Genomic DNA, 13619 nt, shown 5'->3' on the forward strand with positions numbered 1-13619 from the left:
ATCAGCCACTAGAGCTGTATCACTGGCAAACAATAACTAACTCACTTCCCGGGCCATCTCATCCACAACAGACTGCATACTTAAGCCTATCCAAATCACCTGCATTTACCTCCCTAACAACCCATCCATAAACAAATTAAATAACCATGGGAACATCACACAACCATACCACAAACTGACATTCACTGGGAACCAATCACTTTCCTCTCTTCCTACACGTACACATGCCTCACATCTTCAATAAAAACTTTTCACTGCTTCTAGCAACTTAACCTCCCTCACCATTTTTTTATCATTTTTTATTTTGCTTTGTCGCTGTCTCCCGCGTTTGCGAGGTAGCGCAAGGAAACAGACGAAAGAAATGGCCCAACCCACCCCCATACACATGTATATACACACACGTCCACACACGCAAATATACATACCTATACATCTCAATGTACACACATATATACACACACAGACATATACATATATACCCATGCACACAATTCACACTGTCTGCCTTTATTCATTCCCATCGCCACCTCGCCACACATGGAAAACCATCCCCCTCCCCCCTCATGTGTGCGAGGTAGCGCTAGGAAATGACAACAAAGGCCTCATTCGTTCACACTCAGTCTCAAGCTGTCATGCAATAATGCCCAAAACCACAGCTCCCTTTCCACATCCAGGCCCCACACAACTTTCCATGGTTTACCCCAAACGCTTCACATGCCCTGATTCAATCCACTGACAGCACGTCAACCCCGGTATACCACATCGATCCAATTCACTCTATTCCTTGCACGCCTTTCACCCTCCTGCATGTTCAGGCCCCGATCACTCAAAATCTTTTTCACTCCATCTTTCCACCTCCAATTTGGTCTCCCACTTCTCCTCGTTCCCTCCACCTTCGACACATATATCCTCTTGGTCAATCTTTCCTCACTCATTCTCTCCATGTGCCCAAACCATTTCAAAACACCCTCTTCTGCTCTCTCAACCACACTCTTTTTATTTCCACACATCTCTCTTACCCTTACATTACTTACTCGATCAAACCACCTCACACCACACATTGTCCTCAAACATCTCATTTCCAGCACATCCACCCTCCTGCACACAACTCTATCCATAGCCCACGCCTCGCAACCATACAACATTGTTGGAACCACTATTCCTTCAAACATACCCATTCTTGCTTTCCGAGATAATGTTCTCGACTTCCATGCATTCTTCAAGATTCCCAGGATTTTCGCCCCCTCCCCCACCCTATGATTCACTTCCGCTTCCCTCACCATATACTCTTAAAACCTTCCACAAAGCATCTCTATCAACCCTATCATATGCCTTCTCCAAATCTATAAATGCTACATATAAATCCATCTGTTTTTCTAAGTATTTCTTACATACATTCTTCAAAGCAAACACCTGATCCACACATCCTCTACCACTTCTGAAACTACACTGCTCTTCCCCAATCTGATGCTCTGTATATGCCTTCACCCTCTCAATCAATACCCTCCCTGACAATTTCCCTTATGCCTCTGTAGTTGAACACACACTTTTATCCCTTTTGCCTTTGCACAATGGCATTAAACATGCACTCTGCCAATCCTCAGGTACTTCACCATTGTCAATACATACAGTGAATATCCTTACCAAACAATCATCAACAAAGCCACCCCTCTTTAAAAAGATTCAACTGCAATACCATCCAAACCCATTGCCTTGCTGGATTTCATCTTCTGCAAAGCTTTCACTACCTCCTCTCTCTTTAACAAACCATTCTCCCTGACCCTCTCACTTCACACAACAACCCAACCAAAACACCCTATATCTGCCACTCTTATCATCAAACACATTCAACAAACTTTCAAAATGCTCACTCCATCTCATTCTCACTTAATCACTACCTGTTATTACCTCCCCACTTGCCCCCTTCACTGACGTTCCCATTTGTTCTTTCGTCTTATGCACTTTATAAACCTCTTCCAAAACATCTTTTTATTCTTCATAAAATCTAATGATACTCTCTCACCCCACCTCTCATTTGCCATCTTTTCCAACTCTTGCACCTTTCTCTTGACCTCCTGCCACTTCTTTTATACATCTCCCAATCACTTGCAGTACTTCCCTGCAAGTATTGTCCAAATGCCTCTTTTTTCTTTCACTGACAACCTTACTTCTCCCACCACTCACTACCCTTTCTAATCTGTTCATCTCCCACATTTCTCATGCCACATGCATCTTTCGTGCAAGCCATCACTGCTTCCCTAAATACAACCGATTCCTCACCCACTCCCTAAGTCATTTGCTCTTACCTTTTGCTACTCTACACTTAATATCTCCTGGTACTTCCTCAAACAAGTCTCCTTTCCAAGCTCACTTACTCTCACCACTCTCTTCTCCCCAACACAAGATAGTGATGACACTTCCCTCCAGCTGCCCCTCTCAGCACATTAACATTCAAAATCTATCTTTTACACATTTACCAATTAACAAGTAATCCAACTGGACCCTTCGACCATCCCTCCTACTCAAATATGTATACTTATGTATTTTTTTTTTTTTTGTCGCTGTCTCCCGCGTCTGCGAGGTAGCGCAAGGAAACAGACGAAAGAAATGGCCCAACCCACCCCCATACACATGTATATACATACGTCCACACACGCAAATATACATACCTACACAGCTTTCCATGGTTTACCCCAGACGCTTCACATGCCTTGATTCAATCCACTGACAGCACGTCAACCCCGGTATACCACATCGCTCCAATTCACTCTATTCCTTGCCCTCCTTTCACCCTCCTGCATGTTCAGGCCCCGATCACACAAAATCTTTTTCACTCCATCTTTCCACCTCCAATTTGGTCTCCCTCTTCTCCTCGTTCCCTCCACCTCCGACACATATATCCTCTTGGTCAATCTTTCCTCACTCATTCTCTCCATGTGACCAAACCATTTCAAAACACCCTCTTCTGCTCTCTCAACCACGCTCTTTTTATTTCCACACATCTCTCTTACCCTTACGTTACTTACTCGATCAAACCACCTCACACCACACATTGTCCTCAAACATCTCATTTCCAGCACATCCATCCTCCTGCGCACAACTCTATCCATAGTCCACGCCTTGCAACCATACAGCATTGTTGGAACCACTATTCCTTCAAACATGCCCATTTTTGCTTTCCGAGATAATGTTCTCGACTTCCACACATTCTTCAAGGCTCCCAGAATTTTCGCCCCCTCCCCCACCCTATGATCCACTTCCGCTTCCATGTTTCCATCCGCTGCCAGATCCACTCCCAGATATCTAAAACACTTCACTTCCTCCAGTTTTTCTCCATTCAAACTCACCTCCCAATTGACTTGACCCTCAACCCTACTGTACCTAATAACCTTGCTCTTATTCACATTTACTCTTAACTTTCTTCTTTCACACACTTTACCAAACTCAGTCACCAGCTTCTGCAGTTTCTCACATGAATCACCCAACAGCGCTGTATCATCAGCGAACAACAACTGACTCACTTCCCAAGCTCTCTCATCCCCAAAAGACTTCATCCTTGCCCCTCTTTCCAAAACTCTTGCATTCACCTCCCTAACAACCCCATCCATAAACAAATTAAACAACCATGGAGACATCACACACCCCTGCCGCAAACCTACATTCACTGAGAACCAATCACTTTCCTCTCTTCCTACACGTACACATGCCTTACTTACATCCTCGATAAAAACTTTTCACTGCTTCTAACAACTTGCCTCCCACACCATGTATTCTTAATACCTTCCACAGAGCATCTCTATCAACTCTATCATATGCCTTCTCCAGATCCATAAATGCTACATACAAATCCATTTGCTTTTCTAAGTATTTCTCACATACATTCTTATGTATACTTATGTATATCTCTTTTTAAACCAGGTAATCCCATTCACCATTCCATTTTCAGCATACAAATCCACAAGCTCTTCACCATTTCCATTTCCAACACTGAACACCCCATGTACACCAATTATACCCTCAACTGCCACATTACTCACCTAAGCATTTAAATCACCCATCACTATAACCTAGTCTCATGCATCAAAGCTATTAACACACTCACTCAGCTGCTCCCAGAATACATGCCTCTCATGATCTTTCTTCTCATGACCAGGTGCATAGGCATCAATAATCACCCACCTCACTATATCCACTTTCAGTTATTATTTATTATTTATCTATCATACTTAACTGCCGTCTCCTGCGTTAGCAAGGTAGTGCAAGGAAACAGATGAGGAATGGCCCAACCCACCCACAAACACATGCATATACATAAATGCCCACAATCACATATATTTCAACGTATACAAACATATACACACACAAACATATTTTATTTATTATATTTATTTATTTTGCTTTGTCGCTGTCTCCCGCGTTAGCGAGGTAGTGAAAGGAAACAGACGAAAGAAATGGCCCAACCCACCCACATACACATGTATATACAGACACATCCACCCACGCAAATATACATACCTATACATCTCAATGTACACATATATATACACACACAGACATATACATATATACACATGTACATAATTCATACTGTCTGCCTTTATTTATTCCCATCACCACCTCGCCACACATGTAATAACAACCCCCCTCCCCCCTCATGTGTGCGAGGTAGCGCTAGGAAAAGACAACAAAGGCCACATTCGTTCACACTCAGTCTCTACCTGTCATGTAATAATGCACTGAAACCACAGCTCCCTTTCCACATCCAGGCCCAACAGAGCTTTCCATGGTTTACCCCAGCCGCTTCACATGCCCTGGTTCAATCCATTGACAGCACATCAACCCGGTATACCACATCGTTCCAATTCACTCTATTCCTTGCAAGCCTTTCACCCTCCTGCATGTTCAGGCCCTGATCACTCAAAATCTTCTTCACTCCATCTTTCCACCTAAAATTTGGTCTCCCACTTCTCCTCATTCCCTCCACCTCAGACACATATATCCTCTTGGTCAATCTTTCCTCACTCATTCTCTCCATGTGACCAAACCATTTCAAAACACCCTCTTCTGCTCTCTCAACCACACTCTTTTTATTTCCACACATCTCTCTTACCCTTACATTACTTACTCGATCAAACCACCTCACACCACATATTGTACTCAAGCATCTCATTTCCAGCACATCCACCCTCCTGCGCACAACTCTATCCATAGCCCACGCCTTGCAACCATACAACATTGCTGGAACCACTATTCCTTCAAACATACCCATTTTTGCTTTCCGAGATAATGTTCTCGACTTCCAAACATTCTTCAAGGCTCACAGAATTTTCGCCCCCTCCCCAACCCTATGATTCACTTCCGCTTCTATGGTTCCATCCACTGCCAAATCCACTCCCAGACATCTAAAACACTTTAATTCCTCCAGTTTTTCTCTATTCAAACTTACCTCCCAATTGACTTGTCCCTCAACCCTACTGTACCTAATAACCTTGCTCTTACTCACATTTACTCTCAGCTTTCTTTTATTACACACTTTACCAAACTCAGTCACAAGCTTCTGCAGTTTCTCACACGAATCAGCCACCAGCACTGTATCATCAGCGAACAACAGCTGACACTTCCCAAGCTCTCTCATCCACAACAGACTGCATACCTGCCCCTATTTAAAAAACTCTTACACACTCCATCTCCTTCTCACATCACCGCTACCTGTTATCACCTCCCCATTTGCCCCCTTCACTGATGTTCCCATTTGTTCCCTTGTCTTACGCACTTTATTTACCTCCTTCCAAAACATCTTTTCATTCTTCCTAAAATCTAATGATACTCTCTCACCCCAACTCTCATTTGTCCTCTTTTTCACCCCTTCCACCTTTCTCTTGACCTCCTGCCTCTTTCTTTTATACATCTCCCACTCATTGGCATTATTTCCCTGTAAAAATCGTCGAAATGCTTCTCTCTTCTCTTTCACTAATAATCTTACTTCTTCATCCCACCACTCACTACCCTTTCTAATCTGCCCACCTACCACACTTCTCATGCCACAAGCATCTTTTGCACAAGCCATACCATTCTTTCCCCACTCCCCTTTCATCCTTAGTTCTCACCTTTTTCCATTTTGTACTGTCTCTCCTGCTACTTCCTCACACAAGTCTCCTTTCCAAGCTCACTTACTCTTACCATCCTCTTCACCCCAACATTCTCTCTTCTTTCTGAAAACCTCTACAAACCTTCATTTTTGCCTCCACAAGATAATGATCAGACATCCCTCTAGTTGCACCTCTCAAGCACATTAACATCCAAAAGTCTCTTGCGCACATATCAATTAACACGTAATACAATAACGCTCTCTGGCCATCTCTCCTACTTACATATGTATAATTATGTATCTCTCTCTTTTTAAATCAGGTATTCCCAATCACCAGTCCTTTTTCAGCAAATAAATCTACAAGCTCTTCACCATTTCCATTTATAACACTGAACACCCCATGTACACCAATTATTCCCTCAACTGCCACATTACTCACCTTTATATTCAAATCACCCAACACTATAACCCGGTCTCGTACATCAAAACTACTAACACACTGACTCAATTGCTCCCAAAACACTTGCCCCTCATTATCTTTCTTCTCATGCCCAGGTGCATATGCACCAATGACCACCCATCTCTCTCCATCCACTTCCAGTTTTACCCATATCAATCTAGAGTTTACTTTCTTACACTCTATCACATACTTCCACCACTCCTGTTTCAGGAGTAGAGCTACCTCTATATATATATTATTTATTTATTTATTTTGCTTTGTCGCTGTCTCTCGTGTTAACGAGGTAGCGCAAGGAAACAGACGAAAGAATGGCCCAACCCACCCACATACAAATGTATATACATACACGTCCACACACGCAAATATACATACCAATACATCTCAACGTACACACATATATAAACACACAGACATATACATATATACACATGTACATAATTCATACTGTCTGCCTTTATTTATTCCCATCGTCACCCCGCCACACAGGAATAACAACCCCTCTCCCCCCTCATGTGTCCGAGGTAGCGCTAGGTAAAGACAACAAAGGCAACATTCCTTCACACTCAGTCTCTAGCTGTCATGTAATAATGCACCAAAACCACAGCTCCCTTTCCACATCCAGGCCCCACAGAACTTTCCATGGTTTACCCCAGACACTTCACATGCCCTGGTTCAATCCACTGACAGCACGTCGACCCCGGTATACCACATCGTTCCAATTCACTCTATTCCTTTTACACCTTTCACCCTCTTGCATGTTCAGGCCCCAATCACTCAAAATCTTTTTCATTCCATCTTTCCACCTCCAATTTGGTCTCCCACTTCTCCTCGTTCCCTCCACCTCCGACACATAAATCCTCTTGGTCAATCTTTCCTCACTCATTCTCTCCATGTGCCCAAACCATTTCAAAACACCCTCTTCTGCTCTCTCAACCACACTCTTTTTCATTACCACACATCTCTCTTACCCTTTCATTACTTACTCGATCAAACCACCTCACACCAAATATTGTTCTCAAACATCTCATTTCCAACATATTCACCCTCCTCCACAGACCCCTATCTATAGCCCATGCATCACAACCATATAACATTGTTGGAACCACTATTCCTTCAAACATACCCATTTTTGCTCTCCGAGACAATTTTCTCACCCTCCATATATTCTTCAATGCTCCCAGAACCTTCACTCCCTCCAACACCCTGTGACTCACTTCCGCTTCCATGGTTCCATCTGCTGCTAAGTCACACCCAGATATCTAAAACACTTCACTTCCTCCAGTTTTTCTCCATTCAAACTTATCTCCCAGTTAACTTGTCCATCAACCCTACTGAACCTAATAACCTTGCTCTTATTCACATTTCCTCTTAACTTTCTCCTTTCACACACTTTACCAAACTCAATAACCAATTTCTGCAGTTTCTCAAACGAACTAGCCACCAGCACTGTATCGCAAGCAAACAACTGACTCACTTCCCAAGCCCTCTCATCCACAACAGACTGCATACTTGCCCCTCTCTCCAAAATTCTTGCATTCACCTCCCTAACAACCCCATCCATAAACAAAGTAAACAAACATGGAGGTATCACGCATCCCTGTTGCAAACTGACATTCACTGGGAAGCAATCAATTTCCTCTCCTCCTACTTGTACGCATGCCTTACATCCTTGGTAAAAACTTTTCAGTGCTTCTAACAACTTGCCTCCCACACCATATACTCTTAAAACCTTCCAAAAAGCATCTCTATCTACCCTGTCATATACCTTCTCCAGATCCATAAATACTACATACAAATCCTTCTGTTTTTCTAAGTATTTCTCATACATTCTTCAAAGCAAACACCTGATCCACACATCCTCTACCACTTCTAAAACCACACTGCTCTTCCTCAATCTGATGCTCTGTACATGCCTTTACCCCCTCAATCAATGACCTCCCATATAATTTCCCAGGAATACTTAACAAACTTATACCTCTGTAATCTAAACACTCACCTTTATCCCCTTTGCCTTTGTACATCAATCTAGAATTTACTTTCTTACACTAACATATACTCCCACAACTCCTGCTTCAGTAGTGATACTCCTTCCTTAGCTCTTGTCTCACCAACCCCTGATTTTCCCATACCACTCTTCCCCTTTACCCTTGAGCTTCATTTCACTCGGATTCAGAACATCCAGTATTCTTTCCTCAAGCATTTTATCTATCTATCCTTTCTTCTCATGGTTACAAGCACACTCATTCAGACATCCCCAATGTGAGCCTTCGAGAAGGTTGAGCACTCTCCGCTTGACTCCTCCTTCCCAGTGTTTCACATGTACGGTGCTCATTAAATAATATATCAAAAGACGTACTAATTACAAAAAATTACACAAAAACTTTGCTCGCAATAGCAGGCACTAGAACTCATTAGCTGGCAAGAATTGATGCCACCAAGACACATTTATTCTTGTGGACACTGTTCATGAAATAAATAATATACATTAACAAAACACCAAAAATCAAATGGAAATTTATTTTTCCAATTTGTGCATAACTCCCTTGCTAACCATAGGGGTTGCATTCCTGAAAAGACACCATGTTTGTCAAAACTGTGGTTGGTAAGGTTGATGGCCTATGGGAAATGTTGGGGTTAGTGCCTCTTGTGATACATACCTTAATTCCTATCTCATATATAACAAACCCTTAAAGTTAAAAATAAGCCAGTTACACAGGGAAAAGAGCTATTCTATAATTATAAGTACAAGGAAATGTCCAAAGCTTACTTTTTGATATACTTTCATTTCCCTTGTATATACAAAACTGTAGAGTAATAGTATGATGGCAGAATTTCACCCTAGATGTTGCATCTTAGTACTAATCACCTAGCCAGCTACATCACACAAAAGGCTACCTCAATGCTCCCACAAGCAACATCACCTGTTATGACATTCCCCCTATCCCTTTATAGATATTGTGGTGTGTTAGGTTGGGCTCCCCGTAACCCGCAGCCACATAAATGCCCAATGCATGGAAAAACATTTGGTGGTGCTATGGAGATCCATGAATACTTATAACATGATGCCACTGTTGTTAAATGGTACACATTATTCTGAGCATGTATGCTCAAAACTGTAATAGACAAGTGAAACCTGCACTAAAATTCAAAGCAACAGAAAGTGATCACTCTAATGAGTGTCTGTTCACTAGCAGCTACCTGCATCCCAGCAGCAGCCTATCTGACTCATGTGCATTTGTGGGGATAAGATACAGAATGTTTACAACATAAAGAGTTTATGGCACCTAGGAAAGCAGCCAGTGAGTGTTGTGCTTCTGTTAAGAAAAGGAGGAAGAACATCAAACATAGAGATAAAAATCAAGCAACTGTTGCATTTTAACGCTGATCAACATGTTGAGGATACGGCAAGAGCAACTTTGTTTCATTTTACTACCGTATAATATATGGTATTTTAAGAAGGTATTCCTCATTTAGATATTCAGATTAATACATACATTTTTTGGCAATCGATTCAGCTCTTAGTGTGAAAATTATGTCAAAAATTTCCCAAAATATAAACCTCAATCAATGCATTGAACCCTCGGATAAAAAGTGATCCACAACCCAAAGTTTCCAATTTAGTTGCAATTTTTAGGAACACATCACCAATAACTGGATGACATTATATATAAGTTAGTGTTGTAAGACTATCTGCAAGAGGTTACATCTTAAGTGGAAAGTCACCTCTGATAGTGTTGTATCATCTTCAGCGGATAAAAAGGGGGAACAATCTCATCAGGAACCTTCTTACTCCAAAAGGGGTCCATCATTTCCCTGATACTGACTGTAGCACATTCTAAAGGCTGCAAAAGTCTAATAAGAGGGAGCCTGGGGTTATAAAAATATAGACTGTGACTTCATTTGTTTGTAGAGGCTCTGAAGAGACGAGACAGAGTTACTTGGAGGAAGATTGGAGGTTAATGGCATCATATGACTCTCCTCCAAGTCTTCTTTATCTACTGCATGTAGCTGAGAAGCACTTATGAACCTAATGTATAAGAGAGACTTATAAAAGACACATTCTATTTTTAAGCAACTAATTGTTCAAGTCTTTCAAAAAATTTTCTCTATTTTAACAAAGTCTGCAGAAATTCAATTCATATTTCATATAGCAATATCTCTAATGCCTAATCCCTTGGGGAACTCTCATTAAGTGGCTATGGAAAGTCTCGACTTATCCCTGTCTTTTGTCTTTTACATGCCTCTCATACTATCTTCTTCCAATTTCTCTACCTCAGTACTCTTCCACTCTAGTTCCCTAAGGCAAAGGTGGTCTCCTCTCACACCAACCTCCTTGAACATACTACAGGTACACCACTGATTTTCCAATACTCTTGGTTCCAAAGCCTTGCCAGATTAACCATTTTTACGGACCAACCGTGGTCACATAATTCATCAACACACCTCTAACCTACTAATTATACATCTCCCATGTGTCTATAGTATCCCATGGACAGCTAAAAATTTAAATTAAACAAATATTAAATGTAAATCAATACATAATTGAAATACATTACACACCTGCTCAGGACTGGTGCTCATCAACTACAAGTTTTGCAAATTCATCCACATACTCAGCAGCTCCTTCATGGTTTGCAGACTGCTTTTCTCCACACACTCTATTCATGGAAATTCCATGACACTCCTTGAATCTTTGAATCCATCCTTCACTATAGTCATGCTCATGTTGTAATTCAAGTTCTTTATGGAACAACTTAGCCTGATCCATTATCATGCTACCTGACAAGTCCACTACATCACTTCAACGCTGTCAAAACGATTCCATCATCACTCGATCGTGCTCAGCACTCTTACCATCTTTCATAGTTTTCATAATCATCATTTGCTTCTTGGAACTGCTGTCTACATATATTTCAATATTTTCTCCCTTTGCTTCTTTATATCATAAACAACTGATGAACCAATACTGTAGATGTCACACAGCTTACGCACCGAAGCACCACAGTCCATTTTTTACAAGTTCTACTTTATCTTGGATCAATATGGACTGGTGTTTACGTTTGACACCACAACTGACACTCTCATATGTCTTAGAAGCCATAGCTAGGATTTAAGCAAAATAAGCTAAGAATCTCACAGAACTGTGTTATCACCACCACCAAGTGCAGTGTAAAGTACATAAATAAGCGCGCCCTAAACACAACACCATCTGTGGCCGCCCAGTAAACTAGACTGGTGGCTGCAGTAATTTCAAGTTCCCTCACATAATTTCTTTCGGACTAAAGGAGGTGCCAAACCATCAGCTGCCAGAAATTCGGTGGTGTACCTGTATCACACACTCCTTGTTAACTCCTCGTCTAGCATTCTTTCCACATGCTCACACAACCTCAAAGTATTACATTTCACCTGTTCTATCACTCAATTCTCTTTGCACTCCCGGCTATACCAAATCTCATTCACCTCACCATTACTTTTCTGATAGAAAAAATATTCGAGATTTGAAATTCCATTACACTGAGCTTTGCTTGAATTTGTTCCCTACTTTATAAATTCCATGATCACAAAATTCTAACTATAGCTGCCATTAAGCAAGGATACCAGAAGACAAATATAACAAGTGATGATTCTCAACAGATAATCTGGTCTGAATGATCAATAATATACTGGTAAAATCAGACACATACACAGATGAATACACATGGGATAAGGGTATCAGTTATCCTTTATTGTGCATCTACATTCTTAAGAGCATTATCTCAGAAAGCAAAAATGGGTATATTTGAAGGAATGGTGGTTCCAACAATGTTGTATGGTTGCAAGGCGTGGGATATGGATAGAGTTGTGCACAGGAGGGTGGATGTGCTGGAATCGAGATGTTTAAGGACAATATGTGGTGTGAGGTGGTTTGATCGAGTAAGTAATGTAAGGGTAAGAGAGATGTGTGGAAATAAAAAGAGTATGGTTGAGAGAGCAGAAGAGGGTGTTTTGAAATGGTTTGGTCACATTGAGAGAATGAGTGAGGAAAGATTGACCAAGAAGATATATGTGTCAGAGGTGGAGGGAACGAAGAGAAGTGGGAGACCAAACTGGAGGTGGAAAGATGGAGTGAAAAAGATTTTGAGTGATCGGGGCCTGAACATGCAGGAGGGTGAAAGGCTTGCAAGGAATAGAGTGAATTGAAATGATGTGGTATACCGAGGTCGACATGCTGTCAATGGATTGAACCAGGGCACGTGAAGCGTCTGGGGTAAACCATGGAAAGTTGTGTGGGGCCTGGATGTGGAAAGGGAGCTGTGGTTTCGGTGCATTATTACATGACAGCTAGAGACTGAGTGTGAATGAATGGGGCCTTTGTTGTCTTTTCCTAGCGCTACCTCGCACACAGGAGGGGGGAGGGGGGTTGTTATTCCATGTGTGGCGAGGTGGTGATGGGAATGAATAAAGGCAGACAGTATGAATTATGTACGTGTATATATGTATATGTCTGTGTGTGTACATATATGTGTACATTGAGATGTAATGGTATGTATATTTGCGTGGGTGGACGTGTATGTATATACATGTGTACGTGGGTGGGTTGAGCCATTTCTTTCGTCTGTTTCCTTGCGCTACCTCGCTAACGTGGGAGACAGCGACAAAGAAATAAATAAATAATAAATAAATATCCTTCAAGGTAACCAATCGAGCTTACCTTGACTATGAGAGAGAAGGCCTCTGAATCCGAGCTCCCTGAAGAAGAAACACCGAGTGGACTGACCAAGCAGTCGTCTACACACTCTTTGGCTGACAATGCATAGAACCTAAGATCTGGAATGAAAAAATACCCTTCATTAAAAACTTTCCATACAAAGATACTTAACAGTATACTGAGCAAGTTGTAGAGACAGCGAGACCTCACCTGTAAGCCAGAAAAGCTTTAACATCTGTTTATGTCAGTGCCACGATCACCGCCACCATCTCCTGGAAAAAAAAAAAACTCATTATCTATCAGAAATATCTAATTACATAAAAACAGAAGAAAGAGCATGGGGTGTACAAAATTCAAAAGAAAGGAGAAGGGAAGAGGACTTA

The 13619-nt window shown here is 41.6% G+C and overlaps 1 protein-coding gene across 18 annotated transcripts in view; it reads right to left on the reverse strand.

The window, feature by feature from the left end:
* gw (trinucleotide repeat containing adaptor protein gawky) overlaps nucleotides 1-13619 on the reverse strand; it is a 172602-nt gene that overhangs the window by 127979 nt on the left and 31004 nt on the right. For 13 of the 18 annotated variants that reach the window (XR_011716097.1, XM_071689304.1, XM_071689302.1 and 10 more), the window contains exon 3: nucleotides 13240-13355. Coding sequence is in view for 11 of the 18 variants with exons in the window: in XM_071689304.1 (XP_071545405.1) it covers nucleotides 13240-13355 (116 nt within the window). In the remaining 7 variants the exon portion in view is untranslated. Of the gene's footprint in view, nucleotides 1-13239; nucleotides 13356-13446; nucleotides 13509-13619 lie in introns of all 18 variants that reach the window. The other 5 variants (XM_071689305.1, XM_071689300.1, XM_071689308.1 and 2 more) reach the window with 1 other exon arrangement.

This window comes from Panulirus ornatus, chromosome 46 (assembly GCF_036320965.1).
Source record: "Panulirus ornatus isolate Po-2019 chromosome 46, ASM3632096v1, whole genome shotgun sequence".
Classification (NCBI taxonomy): domain Eukaryota; kingdom Metazoa; phylum Arthropoda; class Malacostraca; order Decapoda; family Palinuridae; genus Panulirus; species Panulirus ornatus.